This window comes from Ceratotherium simum, chromosome 3 (assembly GCF_057802395.1).
Source record: "Ceratotherium simum simum isolate JZ-2026a chromosome 3, ASM5780239v1, whole genome shotgun sequence".
NCBI lineage: Eukaryota > Metazoa > Chordata > Mammalia > Perissodactyla > Rhinocerotidae > Ceratotherium > Ceratotherium simum.
Window position 1 is genome coordinate 18,815,181 of NC_141902.1, and position 19,685 is coordinate 18,834,865.

Genomic DNA, 19,685 nt, shown 5'->3' on the forward strand with positions numbered 1-19,685 from the left:
CATTTCTTCTGTACTGCTAACCAAACAGTTTATTCCATTTTGTGCAACAATTTTAATAAACCTTAAAAGAACTACTGATTATCTTAGAGTTTTTGGCTCAATTACCTGTTTCAAATGCTCAGTGACTAAGGAAAGCATGTCATTTTCTCCTCTCCTGCACACTGGAGTATAACAATAGACTGTGAATAGTGCAAATCAAAGAGACACAAATACCAGTATAAGGGGCCCATTGTGTTTAGTTTGTAGCCTTGTCATATGGTTTTAATTTAGATCAGCTGATAGATTATGACAGATTGACAGATAGCACATTGTTCCTCTCTTGGAATCTCTAGACACTTTAATATTTCTATTCTTATCTGTCCACTTTGATTCCAAAACTTAAGTGAAATGGAATTACAGCATTCACTTTGTTTTCCTGTGCTAAGTGATTATCTCTGAAGTGCAATTTTGTGATTAGACGAGATGGCATGCATACACTCAGTTGATGCTGATTTCCCCCAGGGTGCAGAACAGGTAAATTCATAATGAATGGATGTTGTGCTTTGATTTCAAATGGATGTAAAACCTCACCACACTTGGTAGTTTTATTTTAAAAATGTATTTAATTATTCTAAAATTAACAGGAGAATATTAAAATTGAACTTTAGAAAATGGCATTTAAACATAAGTCAAGGGTGCTAACTGCTTCTGAATGTTAATCCCTTTCAAAAAGTGAAAAAACAAACTTGTCTGACATAAATGGAGGGGGCGTGGTCTTTGAAAATCTTTAGTTTAATTATTTCTGTTCTTTCTGATTAATTCAAAAAATATCTGAACGCAGCTTGGTATTAGTATTGTCAAATTCTAATGTTTCTTATTTTGAAAACTACTGTAATTATTCAACTGATTGCTATCATAGTATTGTCATAGTTCTTTGGTCCTGAGGGGTGGCTTTTTTGGGGGGAGAAAGAGAGAAGCTGGGAGTTAATGGCTGGCACAAAGTGTTTTCTTTGATGTTTTAATAACAAATTTTGTCTTTGAGTATGAGAGCCCAGTTTTACAGAGGATTTAGCATTCCCCAAATTAGATACATTTTGACCAAACCACAAAAGTAGATGATTGGTACCCAAATCATACTTCTTTACTGATTTACTTAGAATGAGCATTGACCCTCATATTGTGAATCTTGACTTGAGAAACATGATATGCAATTTCCCAAACTTATTTCAGTTGAAATCCTGTTTATGAGGAGTATTCACACTGGGCAGAACTCCCTGTGGGCACTGCTGGTGTGTGGTCATTTGGCTGCAGTTCTGTCATTGGCTCCTTCTCCCCACATTAAATCTCTTAGCATAGTGTCCAGTATATAGTAGGAGCTCAATAAATCTTAGTTATTCTTGTTATTCTTTTCATTATCTTTCCGAGTGAGTAAAAATAATTAAGTTGATAGGTGATTTTCAATAATAGAGCACATTAATCTGGAATAAAGTACATTTTGTTCAAGGGAAAACCATCCCATTAAAATTTTTCATCTCCTATTATGGTCCAGTTATATGTCCTGGGAACCATCAACAATATTCTTTCTGGTAGAAGTGATTCCCTTTCCTGTATGTTCTGTAATCACTTGCACTGATGGATGTGATACCCTCAAAGTTGTCCTCACAATTCTGGACACCTAGCTAGCAGAGGTGAATTGCCTACATTTTTAGCATTCACTCTGTCTCACCTTGCATACTTGAGTTAACAAGGTAAGCACTTCATAAGTGCACTCAGGGAGGGATTTGTCGGCCTATAGCCTGCTCTCCAAGGAAAACTGCGAGTTTTCCAACAGGAAGACTGCGAGTGTTTATTCCCCACTTCATGGGGCTATTGGATATAACTCTTCGGGCAGAGTTAGGGAAGATAAGATGTAACACTGGTGTGATGAAAAGGGCAGTGGGTTGGAGGGCAAAACACCTGTGGATTGTAGTCTTAGTTCTAGTTAGTATCTGTGTAACTTAGGCCACGTTTTGTAGGTTCTTTGAACCTTAGAAGTTATTTTATAGCTATTGTGGAATTTTTTGTTTATTTATCTGTCTTTCCTGCTAGTCTAATGGGCTCTGCAAAGATATCTTACTCATCTCTATATCTTTATCCCCGGCATTGTGCCATTGACAACATTGAAGATGCTTAACAAATGTGTGTTGAAAAATAAGGCAAGAAGACAGATAGGAGGAAGAGAGAGGAAGTCAGAATAGAAGGATGTATTTAAGGCCTAAGTTTCCCCCCAAATTCTCTTTGGATAAAACCTTATGAAATCAAGTGCACATGGTTTTGTGCTAACATTAATGGGAGGTTAAACTTTAAGGGCCTGGAGAAGTCACCATCAGTCAGACCTTCTCTTTTTAGGTATGAGAAACTGAGGTTCATGATGGTAAGTGAGGTGTCACTCCTGGTAATGGCAGATCTTCATCCAGCTCTGCCCACTCCCAGGTCAGCACTCTCTGGACTATACTGGGCAGCCTCAACATCAAGCTAGGTGTGCAAACAGGTCTAGAGGAATATTCCGCTACCCATTAGCATTTTGAAAAAAGGGGTGGTCTTTCACTTTCAATTCTCTATACCTTTCTATTTCTTGATTTGAACAACAACAAGAAAAGCATGAATTACTTTTGTAACATAATAAAAAATATCATGTGGAAAGTATAATTTAAAAAAATAATGAATTTCGATACTCTACCTGAGTATTATGTAGAATAAGTAACAATAAGCAATAACCAAAAGTACCCTACAGCATGAATGTGATTTGCTAAAGTGTATTTCTGAAAGAGGGAACTGGAATTCACCAAGGTGTGTATTCAATCCCTTTGTTTGGCATATTGGTGAAGAGGCTGCTTGGTTAGTTTTAGGTCATGATTTAAATGCTTGGTTATGTTGGCTTAAGAGTTCAAACAACTCTATCCCCCAAGAAGAGGCTGCTCAGATTTCTTATCTGTCTTCCGATGGGGCCCTGCCCTTCTGATGTACCTCTTCATGGTCACATTCAAGCACTACACCGTCTTTTGATCTGTCTAAATCCAATTCATCAGATTTTTTCTTTTCTTTAATATTTCTGAATTCCTTTCTGGTTTATTTTAGGAAGAGAAAAAGCAAAATATTTGTAAGTAACAGCAGGTAAATCTGGTGGAGCTATCCTTTCATTCCTGCTTTCTTCCAGCATTTTGGCTGTTTTCAAAGTGGCCTGAGACTTCAGCAAGCAGGAAGAGGCAAAGAGAGAGGGTTGCTGTGCCACTGCTTGTCAAGCTATGGTTGGGAAGAATGGAGTCTAATGCCTAAAAGTCAAGCAGTGTTGCATCTTATCTTTCCTGACTTTCCCCGGAGAGTTATATCCATACTTGCATTGTAACTGTCTTGCATGCTAATAATCTACAGCTCAGGGTATCCATTCAACTTATTTTTCAACATTACTATTTTTACAGCTTCTGCCACCTTTGAAGACTTTCAGATTCGTCCCCACGCTCTCTTTGTTCATTCGTACAGAGCCCCAGCTTTCTGTGATCACTGTGGAGAAATGCTGTGGGGGTTGGTGCGTCAAGGCCTTAAATGTGAAGGTAAGGTATTTCCTTCCCCAACCAACTCACACACATGCTGGAGTTATCTGCTTATGTCGTGCCCTCTACAGCAAGGCCTTCTTTCCCTCAGATATCTTCCAGGGATTTTTGGGGTGTGTGGATTCTGTTCTGTTCGTTTCTTTACATTTCCTGTATTGCTCTGATCTGGGAAACCTGATTCTCATGTCTTTTCCTTTATATTGTGTGGATATATTTCTTTTGTCTTGATTATTTTGGCAACAGACTAAAAATAAAATTTGCTTCTTAAGCCAGAACTTGCCTTGTGAGATATTTTACATATTTTCTTAACAATTCTGCAAGATAGTTATTATCCCCATTTTACAGACAGGGAAACTGAGATGAAGTAATTTTTGCAAGGCCATGTAGACAAACAAGTTGTAGAGCCAGAATTCGAATCAGTGTAGGTCAAGAGTTGTGATATAGTGTGATTAATAGTTCCTCTGTGCCACTCACATTAGAACTTGGGGCAGTAAAAATGACTCAGATCTTCTCTTTGGAGGTTTGTTGCTGGAGCCCTCAAAACCCAAGTCCATTATATCAGAACATTTTAGAAAATGATAACCAGGGTAGTTACTGAGCCACTTCAATAAAATCAGAATTCAAAACCCAGCTTATTTACAATTGGGAAAAGAAGTCAGAAAAAGCTCAAAAGAAAATTTGAATTTCCAAATAGCCTCAAGATAAATGGAAGTAATACTATTTTTAAAAATTTATAATTACTACCAATACTAGAATAGCTTATAATTTATGGTTGAACAAAAGTCATTTTTACTTTCTCTTTCCAGGATGTGGCCTGAATTACCATAAGAGATGTGCATTTAAAATCCCCAACAACTGCAGTGGCGTGAGGCGGAGAAGGCTCTCAAATGTCTCCCTCACTGGGCTCAGCACCGTCCGCACAGCATCTGCCGAGCTCTCAACCAGTGCCCCTGATGAGCCCCTTCTGGTATGGCCTCCTGTTCACACGAGAAATCTGTGGGTCGTTGTGATGACAGTGTCAATCCCAGACAGTGCCCTGGGAGGGTGGACACAACCAGGGTGTTTCTTCAGGGCCCGTGCTATAGATTGGTCAGTGTTTCATCAAATATCCGACAGCTCTGAGTTTGCTTTTATCTGTGAGCTTAGTGCAGTTGTAAAATATGTGAGGTGTTGTTGCGGTCATAGGGCCAGAGCAGCACAAACTAATGTGTGAATGTTGCAAAACATAGTTTGTCAAAATTTGGAAACCAGAAATAAAAGATGTTCTTCTCTCCAGATTTTTAGAGTACTTGGTTGCATCGCTGAGTATTTATTCTGGGAGAAAATTTGGAATTTCCTCTTATGAAAATTTCTCATGTGAAAGTCTTTAATTGCTTGTCATTACTGGCGTACACGCCGGTGTATTGTCAGAGCAGTACTGATTGACAAAGGCCGTGAGAAAAATAGCACTTAATACTTTTAATATTTTCATTAGCCCTAAAACGTATATATCTTATTGATGTGGCTTAAATATTCTTCTTTAAGAAGTTAAATTTGGATTTTCCAAACATTCAAAACACAGTAAAAATTGTGGAAATTATGTGAATTATTTAAAATAAGAACATTATTCTGAAATAAGCTGATGGTGTGAAGCTTTAAATTTACGTTTACTCCCTCCACCAATGGATGTTACAAAGACTATAATCTAGTTATTGCAAAAATCAATTAAAGAGAAAAATAAAACAATACTGAAACATTTAGGTTAAATAAATCCTTCTTGGGGTGTAGAGGGGCAATACATCCTGAAGACATCTCTAAAAAGTTGTATTAATTACTTCATTGTTTGGGAAATATTTTATTGTGATCTTTATGTGACTTAAGTTTTGTGACAACATAAACCGGACATATAACTCAAATGAATGCTCTTTTTGATAAATAAGAAAATGCCATACTCTGTTTTCCCATGACATTTTTGGGAGAGTTTCTTGTGTTTTCAGTCCTTTATGAAGTGATCCTGTTAGGGGAAGGCAAGTACTAAATCCACCAATAACTTGAAGAATATATTATATTTTGATGACTATTCAGAATGTGTGTGTGATTATGTATTATTTCATAAAGTTGTATTAATTGCAATGAATGGTATTCTTACTGAAAGGTGCGTAAATCAAAATCTATTTTTCAAATAACGCTCGTCACCTTCCCAACTCTGAACTTCCTTGATTTAGTTTGAATTTTTACAAGTAGTGATTTTACAAGTTATAGCAATTACTCTTGCTTTTAAGATAGTCACTGAGAGTCATACTGTTTACAGGATGGACATTTAAAAACAAGTTTAAGAGGGGCCAGCCCAGTGGCGCAGGCAGTTATGTGGGCGCGCTCCGCTGTGGCGGCCTGGGGTTCGCCTGTTCGGATCCCGGGTGCGCACCGACGCACCGCTTGGCAAGCCATGCTGTGGCGGCGTCCCATATAAAGTGAAGGAAGATGGGCACGGATGTTAGCCCAGGGCCAGTCTTCCTCAGCATAAAAAAAGAGGAGGATTGGCAGATGTTAGCACAGGGCTGATCTTCCTCACACAAAAAAAAAGTTTAAGAAACAACATTACAAATTAATTGTGTGTTGTTTTCAGCTTTACCAGGGAAAGATTTTTAAAAATTATTTAACATCTCACAAGAAATGTAAAACTCTAAAGTCATTTGTCATTAGACTAGATTAGAATCTAGATAATTAATGCTAAAGACTCTTCTTTTGAACCTATATCAATTTTTTATAATATAAACATATACACACATATGTGTGTATATATATGTATACTTCAAAACATCACCTATATATAATTTAGATTTTATAACTATAAATTAAATTATATATTTGAATTATCATATGCATACATATATGTATAAATATAAATATATTTATATTTTATGTATAAATATAATTTAGGTTATATAACTATAGTCTTTAACACAAGTTTTTGTGTTTTTCAACCAAATTATTTAATTGCTTTGTCCAAATTACATAATTGTTGAATTATTTGAATTACTTGATTGCAAGCTATATTTTACATCAAATGTTGAAATTCATTAGTGCTTTATTGCTGAATGGAAATTTTTTGTAGTGGAAAGCTTAAAAACAGTTTTTAAAAATATATTTTTAAAAATCAGATTTTAACTATATCTGTCAAGAATGTTTGTAAAAGTTTGATCAAATCAGATGTTTATGAGGTGAGAAAATATTGCAGCCATAAGATATTTTGTAAAATATTATTATGAACTTTCATAACCTTGTAAAAAATGCCCTACGTGTAATTTTTAAATGAGTAATGCCTTTGTAAATAATGTTTATGACACTGTTTAACACACTGACTCTTTCATGTTTCGTATTCATCAAAGCCTTTTGTGGCTTCGTGGGGTGCCTGTGTGTCTCTCTTTGCATGGTTGGCATGCAAAGAATATGTCTCTTTTCATCCCTGGGCAAGACCTAAAAGGCAAGTAACTATAGTTTAAAAGTTACAGTGAATGCCTAGTCAAAGGTAATATCATGGTAATAGTAGTAAAACCTTTACTTCTATAAATAATAAGGAATATTTTCTATTTCCGAAAAGGATGATGGCCTAGCTAAAGATGGCATTGCTTACTAATGCCGCTAGACCACCCATGTTGTAAGTCTGCCATAAGTGTGTATGTAGCTTTTCTCTCAAATGTAAGAAAATTATTTTTTTTCCATACTTGATTGCCTGTTTTGACTATAAAATCACCATTTCTCATACAGATTAAGACATTGGTAATTCTATTAATTCATACATTTTGGGCACATGAATTGAATATCAGATTTTTAAATGCTACTAAGATAGAAAAAAGGTGTAACAACATAGATCATATGACAAGCTTTATCTGTAATCAACTTTGGCAGTAAACTGTATCCATTATTCTAACCATAAAGCAGTCCATCTTTTAAGAAAATCCAAAATGTAGTCAATTTATGACATAAGAGCTCTATGCGGGTGTATATCTTTTTGTAAATCATCCCCAGTATTAGAAGGAAACAAGAAAAACTCAGTAGGTCCTTAAGTAGGACACACTAATATACTGTATCATTATGTATATATATAAGTATACTTACCAAGATTATATCAATTTTATAGACTTATAGACAGTTGCAGAAGAAAAGTCAGGATTCAATGATCCTATCATTCTTTATGCTTTACTCATCTTTTTATTTTTATTTACACACGTTCTTATGATTTTGGGGAAAAGTCAAAGCTATTTGAAACTATGTTATGCAAGACTTAGTCTTAGGCAAAAAGTTAATAATCTGTTCCAGAACTTCTGCTTCTGGCTATGAAGAAGCTTGTATCAGATCTACTCTCCTGCAAGGGACAATTATAAAAACTGAATAAAATATAATAGAACGGAACAAAACAATATTTGAAGGTTCCCAAGAGCAACCAAGGCAATCAGGATTTGATGGACCAATGTCTCAGAAATAAGGAAATCACGGAGAGGTCAATGCATAAGACAGCCCCCCACAACAAAGAAGTATCCAGCACAAAATGTCAATAGTGCTGAGTTTGAGAACCCCTGAGGTAGAACAAAGCTGGAGAATTTCCAAACATATTATAAAGCCACAATCAAGACAATGGTATTACACAAGGTTAGGTATTAAGTGTTAAGACAATGTGGGATTACACAAGAACAGAAAAATAAACCAATGAAACAGAATAGAGGGAGTCCAGAAACTACACACATATACAGCCCAACTGATTTATGAGAAGGATGCCATTTCTGTGAGAAAAGAATGGTCTTTTCAACAAATATTTCCGGGACCAAGTGAATATCTATATGGAAAATATGAGTCTTGACCCTGACTTACGCTATATGCAAAATCAATTCCAGGTAGATTGGGAGCTTCTAGGAGATAACATAGAAGAATATGTACAAGAACTTGGGGTAGGAAAAGCTTTTTTAAACAGGTCTCAAATCACTGATGACAAAAGAAAAAGACTGATACATTGAGCATCATTAAAATTAAGAAATTATTTTTAGCAAAATGTCCCATTAAGAGAATGGAAAAGCAAGTCACAGAATGATGGGAGAAGATATTTTCAAAATATATATCCTTTAAAAGACTCATATCCAGAATGTATTAAAGAATATCTACAAAAATTTAGAAGACAGACAACCCCATTTAAGATACAGGCAAAATAGTTGAACAGCATGTTACCAAAGAAGACAGCCAATAAACATGAAAATGTACTTTACAACATTAGTTATCAAAGATCCTAAAGTTAAATCTGCAATGAGGTGTCTCTACACCAGAATGTCTAACATTGAAAAAAAAACCTGACAGTAACAACTATTGCTGAGTATATTGAGCAACTGGGGCTCACATACCCTACTACTTGGAATATAAATTGGTTCAACAACTTTGGAAAACTAGTTGGCAGTCATCTTCTAAAGCTGAACATATGCGTATCGTGTGACTCAGCAGGTAGGTATATACCTATTTTCCTAGGTATATATTCAAAGAACTGTGTATAGATATACATAGAAAGATATGTACAAGCATTTTCTTTTTGTTTTTTTATTTTTTTAGACTTCATTTTTTTTAGAAGTTTTAGGTTCACAGTAAAATTAAGAGGAAGGTACAGAGATTTCCCATATGCATAGCCTCACACATGCATAGCCTCTCCCATTATCAGCATCACCCCCCAGAGTGGTGTTTTTGTTAACACCGATGAACGTACATTCACACATCATCATCAGCCGAAGTCCATAGTTTACTTTAGGGTTCACTCTTGGTGTTGTACATTCTATGGGTTTGGACAAATGTATAATGACATGTATTCATCATTGTGGTATTATACGCAGTAGTTTCACTGCCCTAAAAATCCCTTGTGCTCCACCTATTCTTCCCTCCTCCCCTCCACCCCAACCCCTGCCAACAACTTATCTGTTTACTATCTCCATGGTTTTCCCTTTTCCAGAATGTTGTATAGTTGTAATCATACAGTATGTACCCTTTCCAGATTGGCTTCTTTTACATAGTAGTACACATTTAAGTTTCCTCCATGTCTTTTCGTGGCTTGATAGCACATTTCTTTTTACTGCTGAATAATATTCCCTTGTCTGGATGTCCACAGTTTATTTATCCATTCACCTACTGAAGGACATGTTGGTTGCTTCCAAGTTTTGGCAGTTATGAATAAGGCTACTATAAACATCGGTGTACAAGTTTTTGAGTAGACATAAGTTTTTGACTCTTTTGAGTAAGTATCAAGGAGTGCAATTGCTGGGTCATATGGTAAAAGTATGTTAAGTTTTTTAAGAAACCACCAAACTGTCTTCTAAGGCATCTGTGCCATTTTGCATTCTCACCAGCAATGAATAAGAGTTCCTGTTGCTCCACATCCTTGCCAGCATCTGGTGTCAGTGTTCTGGATTTTGGCCATTCTAATAGGTGTATAGTGGTATCTCATCGTTGTTTTAATTTTCATTTCCCTGGTGACGTATAATGTGGAACTTCTTTTCATATGCTTATTTGCCATCTGTGTATTTTCTCTGGTGAGGTGTCTATTAAGCTCTTTGGCCCACTTTTTAATTGGGTTGTTTGTTTTCTTATTGTTGAGTTTTAAGAGTTCTTGTGTATTTTGGAGAACAGTCTTTATTAGATGTGTCTTTTGCAAATATTTTGTAAATATTTTCAACCAGTCTGTGGTTTGTCTTAATTCTCTTGACATTGTCTTTTCAGAGCAGAAGTTTTTAATTTTTATTATTTCTTTCATGGATCATGACTTTAGTGATGTAGCTAAAAAGGCACCACCATATCCAAGGTCATCTAGGTTTTCTTCTGTTTTATCTTCTAGGAGTTTTATAGCATTTTGCTTTACATTTAGGTCTATGATCCATTTAGAGTTAAATTTTTTTTTTAATGTGTAAGGTCTGTGTTTAGATTCATTTTTTTGCATGTGGATGTCCAGTTATTCCAGCACTATTTGTTGAAGTGACTATCTTTGCCCCATTGTATTGCCTTTGCTTAGTTGACTGTATTTATGGGGATCTATTTTGGGGCTCACTATTCTGATCCATCAATCCATTTGTCTGATTTTTCACCGAAGCCATACTGTTTTGATTATTGTAGCTTTATAGTAACTCTTGAAGTTGAGTGGCATCAGTCCCCCAGCTTTGTTCTTCTCCTTCAGTACTGTATTGGCTATTCTGGGTCTTTTGCCTCTCCATATAAACTTTAGAATCAATTTGTTACTATCCATAAAATAACTTGCTGGGATTTTGATTGGTATTGCATTGAATCTGTAGGTCAAGTTGGGAAGGACAGACATCTTGACGATTTTGAGTCTTCCTATTCATGAACATGGAGTATCTCTCCATTATTTAGTTCTTTTTAATTTCTTTCATCAGAGTTTTGTAGTTTTCTCTCACATAGATCTTGTACATATTTGGTTAGATTTATGCCTAAGTATTTCATTTTTGGGGGGTGCTAATGTGAATGCTATTGTTACAAGCATGTTTTTAACATCTATATTCGTAGTAGGTAAAAGCTAGAAACAAATAGATAGTGATATACTATTCATACAATGGAATAGTATACAGCAATACAATTAGTGAACTGTCGATTCACTTAACAGCATGAATGAATCTCACAAAATAATATTTAGAGGAAAAAGCCAGAGGCAAAAGAGTATATACTTACGAATACAGTGTATGAAGTTCAATCAAGCAAAACTAATTTATAGTGAGAGACATCAGAATAATAGTTCCTCTTAGTCAGGTGCTGAGAGGGAGCAGGAGAGAACCTTTTGGGATGCTGGAAATATTCTATATCTTGATCTAGGTAGAGGTTACATGGGTATATGCTCATGTAAAACGTCATTAGGATGTGCAACTAGAATTTTCTGCAGTTTATTCCATATAAATTATATCTCAATAAAAATGTTTTGAAGTGATAATAGCAAGTAGCTATCCAAATAGCAAGTTATAAAGTCATTAGGTTTCTTCATCACAGGTCATGTGAGAAAAGGATAAACTATTATATCAGAATAATTAATAATTAAATTTAGTTCTGAGATTCCTATCAGTCAATTAAAAGAAAATGATATTATAGAAATTGCATTATTTAATAACAGGAAACCTAAATTCTTTGAGTGCTAAATGACAACTATTATGTGCCACATCATCCTAATATACATAATATTCATTTGCATAATAAACATTGTTTTCTACAGTTTTCACCACAGATGCAAAACTGTAATTTGTATGATCTTTCTTCAAGGGGAAAACAAAAATAAAACAAAACTATAGTATAATATTACAACCAACTACCGAGGGAATAGGTGACTCTTTTTTCTTGGTGATCTATGGACATTTCTGATGATTTTAATTTGATAGCATCATAGAAAAATAGAGCTGTGTGTTTCCCAAAATTTTTTCTTCAAAATAATGGTGCTATAAGATATTCTGCAAAAAAAGATTTTCCTGGCTAAATAAGATTGGGAAATGCTGCTTCTTGGTTCATCCAAGTATTAGACCTCACTGGTATTCATTAAGCCTGGTTATGGTTCTCAGAAGACCTGAAGTAATGAAATCAGTCTTCCTAAACTGACTCGAATATGGAATCCCTTTTTCTCATAAAACCTAGGATTATCTAATAGGAAAAAACAGGAACTTTGAGAAATGGTAACTTAGAGGAATAAGTGAATTAAGGCATGTTGCATAGACCATCTTCTGATATCATGAACTGAACAACACTCAGCTGAAGTTGAGTTCTGATGAGATCCCAGAGTAAAGGTATTCAGGGCTACAAATGGGAGGAAAATCATGAGCTTTGGGTATCAGATATGTTGATGACGAGGATAATGTCTTATTTTAGAAATCAGGAAACTTGATTTTCTCTGCCACCTCTAGATGAAAATGTTCCATAAAAGTGCATACAAACAGAGTTGTAATTTTTCATCAAAAGTCATGTTTGGATCTGTTCAAGTGAGCAATTGTTGCTGCTGAGTTCTGCACATGCTTCATATCAATCAAAAAATGCAACAGGTATTACTGGGTAACAGTTAGTCATGGCAGAATCTCAGTCTAAATGTACACCACTTCGCAGAGTCTCTGACAAAATGGGTTGGCTGTAGACTGCAAATTAGGCTACAGGGGTTCAGAGAGCAGATAATAGCATTTTTCTCAAAGTGCGATAGTTTATTCAACATTGGACAAATTGCTGATTTCAAAACATAGTAATGCATTTTTGTTAAGAAAAAGAGTCAACTATATTTCAGTTTTGATTTTTTTCTAGTTATCAGATAGAGTTGCCCAAAAAAGCTTACAGGAATAGGGATGAAAAAGAACACATTGAGTATAAATTACTGGATATGTGTTGTCTATTTAACCAAGACGTTTCTTACTTTTTCATTGATACTCCTCCTCTTAAAAATTCAGAATAACCTTTCTACTTTTGAATTATATTTCAACCTTGAATGAAATCAGACAGAAAACAATGATATGCAGCAAAGACTCTAAAATGAGCAAAGGATGCACTGTAGGCAGATTTCTCTCATTAAAAGTCTAACCCACTGTTGGACTTTCCAAGGTTGTAAACCACTGACTGATACTGATTATTCATCAGCTTATTCTTGCCTGCAGGCAGATAACAACTATGTAACATTTGATTACTTTGATGACCTTTTTCTTTCTTTTCCCATTGAGAGGATGAATTATTGTGAAAAAATCAAATCTTTCACTTAAAGGTCAAAAATGCTTCATTCTGACTATAATTTATTTTCAATAAGGTGAAAGAATCATCTTTCATCGCTGACACCATGATGTGCAGATTTTTTTTTTTTTACCTCTACCAGCTCACAGCTGTAAACAGTGTTTTTGCAATCCTGACTTAGTGTCAGTAGTTCCATTTAAATGTTAAAAAGTTGTTTCCAACTCAGATGTCTCTGTGGCCACAAAGACTGATTAGTATAACATTTTGCTTTTCCTTGAAAATACACCTGTATGAAACATTATTGCGTAACATGCATTGCTTTTCTCCAGTAACACTGTTTTCTTGTCTTTTCCTCCCTTTCTTTGGCTCCTTTGCCTGCTTTGTGCTCTTATGACTTCATGTTTCAGTCTCCTGTGAGTCCCGGCTTTGAGGTAGGTACTGACTCTACCTAGCACTAGGGATGTGCTTCACCAGCCTTTGCAAACCAACATTGTAATACTAGACTGACAGCCAATTATCTGTGTGGACGCCATGAGAGTAATCAGGTCAAAATTTAGCTCATAATACAACCTATTGAACTGCAGAAAGCCCACAGGTTTTGTTTTTTGTTGTCTTATCTTGTTGTTACTGTTTAAGTTTTCATAGTCCTCAGTGATAGAAAGAGCAATGCCTTAGAGTAACAGATTTTGGTTTGCCCTCAGATTACTTGCCTCCGTAACATTGGTGTCTTTTCTATGAAACTGAGCAAACAGGTTGAGAATAGAGCAGAATACAGTCAGCACTCCCTCTACCCGAGAGCATCTTCACTGAAAGGCACGCATAGTGGAACTGCGTCCCCATGCTAGGTACCACAGACCCCTGCGAATTGAGAGCATCATCCCAATATACACAGGTTTTGGTTGGCACGGTAAGGCACAAGACAGAGACTGCCTGAAGATGGATATAACTTTTTCAAGAAAGAAACTTTTAATCCTTAATACATTATCACAATCGAATTATTTCTAAAAAGGACGGTATGCAAGTAGATATATCAAGGTCTCAATCCAAGAAGAAATTATATATGGAAAAGACACAAATTTTGTTCATAAAGATTTTAATTAAAGTCCACTCCAAAACTGGCCTTTTATCTGTCTAAAGCAATTAATAACCTGAGCACGGAGAAGAGGCATTTAGGTCAAGCGTTAGAGCATACAACAGTGCTCTTGTGATAACTTGTTTGGACCAATTGACTTCTTAATGTTTAGTTTTCCTTATTTCTGTACCTCTGGCAAATTGAGAGCTGATGTATTTTTCCTCATGAGACTAAATTTCAAATACCATTATTAGTGTCCATTCTAAGATGGTCTTGTTAACATAACTCTAACAAAGGAAGCTAATGAAACACAACCAGAACATGTTCTGGGTTAAATAAAATTGACAAGTCAAGATATCCTGATTTATAAGATGTGAAGAAATCTGCTTCAATAATAATAAATTCCTGTGTTTGGAAAAATCATCCTGGTTCAAAATGTATCCTACTTAGAAAAGTCCAGGGTGAAAGCTAGGTAAATGTAATTTTTGATGTTCTTGTAGATTTAAATTTTGTAATTTATAATGCCTTCCGTACATAATTTTAAATGTGAATTAGTATCTCTCCCTTCAAATTATCCTTTGGGAATAAAGCCAAAGAAGGACGGGAAGCATTTTTCACTTCCTTCTCCTGTGTTGCAATCAGGAATGGATTGTATAAAAGAGGACTGAAGAGGACTGTGCTTTCTCTGGAAGCTGTGTGACTTAAAGGCAGCCAGGCCTTCGCAGGGTAGCTCCTGATGGAAATAAGATGCATTTTCTGTATAAGCTATTGTTCTTAAACTTGCTTTTATCTAGTTTGTTGAAAGAGTAGCAGACTTTTCTTTTCTCTTTATAAACGTCTTGGAAGAAAATGATGCACAGCATAAAATTTGACCAATATTTTAGTGATAGTTGTGTGAGTTGCAGAATTGTTACAAAAACCTGCTCGTGGCTCAACGTTCAGCAATTCTGGTCAATTTACATTTTCAGGTTTGTAACTCTAGGATGCAGAAGTATACAAAAGTAGATAAATTCTCTGCCCTCGTGGAGCTTGCATAAATGGACAATTTGCAAACAAATATATGTCTTTGTAAAAGCTTCCTGGTACTACAACTAATATACTTAATCAGAGTCTCCTACTATTTAGGTTGTTTCTATTTTTTTTTATTTTGAACAATCCTGAAATAAACATCCTTGTATGTATTTTGTGAACATTTGTAAAAGTATTAGGAGGTTTCTCAATAAGCATTTGTTGAATGAATTAGTAGGTTATATTCTTAGAAGCCAAATAGGCTAAAGAATATACACAATTTTTTCCAAATAGTTCTTCAAAAGGTTGTAAAAGTTTAAATTTATAGCTCTGCTGACTGCAGTGTATGAGAGTTTCCATTTCCTCATACTCTTCCCGACAAGAGATTTTATCAATATTTTAAAAGTTTTTTTTCACTAATTTGTTAGGTAAAAAAATTTCTATGCCTAAATATGTATTTCTTTAATGGAGAAGAGAAACAGCTTTTTGTATATTTATTGGCCATTTGTATTTCACCTATGGTGCATTTTATGTCTCTCTTTCTATTGAGTTGCTTATTAGTTGCTTAGAATCTTTATATATTATGACAGTAATCCTCTGTCTGTTAATATGTTCAGTTTTATGTGTGTTTTTGATGTCTTTTCCCATATTGATATTTTATTACAGAGGAACCATTTTCACTCATTCTCTTACTGTATATAGATTGTTGAAAATAAATCAATGTGAGCAGATTAAACATAATATTCTTGTCAAATGATTGAGGAGAATGATCTTTTCTTGAGGTAAAGGAGCTGAAGTCAAGGTAGAAAGTGAAGCAGAATTGAAAACACTGGTGTCATTTGAAACCACAGGATACAATTGATGGCACAATTTTTTGAAAAAGTAAGTTAGGCCTTATGGAATTTTTCTGAATTTTAAGAGCTTTACTGAAGTTATTTTAGATGTTTTTAAATATTTTTAAGGAAGCATTTACTATTATAGCTTTGAGGTTAAGGGGCCCTATGGAGAATTTGTTTTTGGAAAATTAAATGCTTTTAGCCTAGTCTTTTTGGTAATTCTTATTCAGACTGCCTTACAGAAAATATTAGGAAATAAATTACTCATTCCAAAAATTTTCCCTCTGTTTGACTGTTTTATATCCTCTGCATCCTTTAGTTTTTGTGAAATTTAAACAATATGTGAGGGTGCATATTTTCTAAATAATAATTTTCCATAAACTGCTATTATTTTCATAAAGTTTACTGACTCACATTTAATTAAGACAAGAATTGTACTAAGAAGAACTCTTGGCTGCATACTTTCCTAGAAAATCTCCCCCAAAAATGACTCATTCAGTTACTGTTTTTGTTCATTACAAAAAATATAAACAAAGACAAGACAATAGCAGTATTGCATTATCTATCTGTAATTGGATATGATCCTGATATGCATTATAATAGTCAAGGTAGATTCTTTTCAATTGAGGAAATAATGGGGGAAAAAAACCTGTTTCTAATCCCGAATGAAATTATGGTGATATTTCTGGCCAAATGAATATTTTCCAGGATATTTTCCAAAGTAGCAAACGTCTATCTAGAAGTAGAGACTTTAATTGTTACTCTCGTATTCTGGAATTTCAGGAATCCTGGTGATTCATCTGAATTAAAAAGTCATTTTTCCATTTAAACATGCTGACATGCATGTAGTACATTTGCCAGATATTGTAAGATTTCTTTTGATGATTGTATAAACTAGTTCTCCAAATTCAAACCTGGGCAGTGTATACTTTCAGTGAGGAAGGGCATCCAAGAATTCTTTAACCAGCACTTCTCTACCTCCTGAGAGTCAGAAAAGTATGTGTAGTGGTGGGTTTGTTAGGAAGGAGCCTTCAGTAAAATTAAGCGTGAGGCCTACTTTGATGTGAAACTAATCGGCTGTTACCTTATTTCATTTAACATGTCTGGCTCACCATGTGTACATTATTAATTGGTGCTCTTAACAAAACCTTCCAGATACGTAATTCTAAATATGAACACTGCAGGAGGGTTCGTCATGAGCTCCAGTGGGAGAGGGGGGCATCATATACCACTTGCCCATGCTTACAAACATACGGGTCTTAGGAACAAATGGATCTTGAGTGAAGGCTCTGAAGGGCCTGTGGTCACCGCAGGAAAGGCCTATAGCTCCCCACAAGCCATCCCTTAAGACACAAAACATTGCTCTCTGCTTTAAGACACAAAACAGCCTTGTTGCCAATAATAGACATTTGCTTAGTTGCCACCTGTATCCATCTAATGTCATGCCGGTACTGCCAGATTTAAGTCCCTTCCCCTTTAATTCCTGACCGGTCGTGACTACTGAGCTCCTAGCTACTGAGTACTATGAACAAAAGTTGCTCATGTTCACTTTGAGGACTTGTGTGTCCTCATGAATGTTCCTACTAGAAAAAAAGAAATAAAGGTTTGTGTCGAAGAAATAATAATGAGGAGGAGTGAGGTGAGTGGAAGACTGGAATTAATACTATAAATTAGACTTCTAGAAATTTAAGAATTCAGCTTCTAAAATATTTATCTGTGATTTCAGAAATATTTAGGTACATTATTTTACTTGATCCATTAGACATGGCTTACTGACATTTAGTTCTATTTGATCATTTGAATTCCTCCCTTCTCAAGAAGAGTGAAAGTATTGCCATTTTGATAATAAATGTAGTGAAATGCAAGAGGAAACAATGTCCAGAAGTTTTGAACAAATATTCCTTTTTCTCCGAATAGCCCAGTTTTTGATGGTGTCTCTTTCTCTGTAGCTAGGCACTGAAAATATCACTGAGTGATATAATTTAATTGAGTTAGTGCTTTCCTATATTTTTAAAACTCAAAGCTTTCCTTTTATGGTAGGTAAAAGAAAAGGTCTCTTATCTTTTCTCTCTCTCTGTTTTAACTGAGTTTCATTAAGATGCATGTTGTTTCAGAAGTACATGTGCAAGTACATACACACATAGCACCACATATTCCTCATTGACTGGTATAGGCTAGGATTCTACAAAATACTATAAGGTTATCCTTATGGACCATTTCTGAAGGGAGAGGCTCTAACCTTTGTAGCCCTGGACTGCTTTTATGGTGCTTTCCAGTGTCTCCAAGGCAGTAATCAATGCCACAGCCTCTTTCCAGGTTATTTCATTCAGCTTTCCAATGAGCTCAGAAATACAGGCCAGGCCCCTGTCAGTTCAATCAGGGTCAAATACTACGGAAATGTATGTCCCTAAAATTGCTATTCTTGATTTTTCCACATAATCTGTTTATCGTCCAGTTCACTTTCTATGTGTAGATCAAGTCTTAAAGCCCCAAAGCAGAAGCTGTTGACGTGCAAAGTTGTTTTCTTCCTCAGTGGAAATGCTCCTTTTTTATTTTATAAATTTAGAGTGCATGGCATTAAGCTTGCATTGCCTTTGAGTAAAAGGGGAGGTAATCTTACTTATGTCTCCCCTTTCCTCCAAGAAGCTACAGATTTGTAGGATGTTGGTAACTGACATTTTGAAAGAACAGTGCGTGTAATTTGCAACAATCCTCCAATAATTCTGGTGCTTTCCCTGCAAAGGGTGGATCACTTCAGAAAATAGTAAGGTTCCTTTACCCTTCATTTCTGTATTTAAAAAGAGTGAGGCAATATAAAATTTAATATAACTTCCAAGGCTACTTTAGCACTCAGCAAATCCAGATCACCGTGTATTTTTAATAAGAGATTATATATGTTATTATAGTGAAAGCTTTCACAAATTGTGGGTTCTCCACTGTAAAACACAGCATCCATCACCACTGAGCAGGGGGCACACTTTTTTTTCCCCTGACCTGTGGCAACCCTTTTCACTGTTATGAAAAGGTGTCAATTAGCTTTTATTTATGCTATATATTTAGAGTATCCAACTGAGGAGCCAAATTCATTTATCTGGCACACTTGGCAGGTGGTTCAAGGGATGTAGAATCAGAATTGTAACAGAAGCACTGAGCAATTTGAAACTCACCAAACACCCTACCCTCTGCTCAGTGAATTACAGGACATGGAAATATGGGTGTTCCTATGTGAACTCCATTTCCCAGGGGTCTTCAGACTTGTCTGTTGCCCAAGGACTGCTCTGTGCTGGAAAATCACTGCCTCCCCATGTTAGAGGTAATATGTTCATCTAAGTGTTGTTGAAAGGAGCTGATTGTTTCTTTTGCTTAGAAAGTAGTTAGTCTCAGCCTGAGCATTCACAGCGATGTTTTACTGGCAGCGACTATGGGTGGGGTTAGATAATCATTTCCAAGTGGGATAAACAGATTTCAGAGTATATAAAAGAAATCTCTAGGCAGTCTGAA

The 19,685-nt window shown here is 35.5% G+C and overlaps 1 protein-coding gene across 4 annotated transcripts in view; it reads left to right on the plus strand.

Annotated features, from left to right (window-relative positions):
* Positions 1 to 19,685, plus strand: part of PRKD1 (protein kinase D1) — a 290,658-nt gene that overhangs the window by 211,103 nt on the left and 59,870 nt on the right. For 2 of the 4 annotated variants that reach the window (XM_087423100.1, XM_087423108.1), the window contains exons 3-5: positions 3,438 to 3,569; positions 4,376 to 4,536; positions 13,676 to 13,699. In XM_087423100.1, the coding sequence (XP_087279226.1) occupies positions 3,438 to 3,569; positions 4,376 to 4,536; positions 13,676 to 13,699 (317 nt within the window). The remainder of the gene's footprint in view (positions 1 to 3,437; positions 3,570 to 4,375; positions 4,537 to 13,675; positions 13,700 to 19,685) is intronic. The other 2 variants (XM_087423114.1, XM_004421150.3) reach the window with 1 other exon arrangement.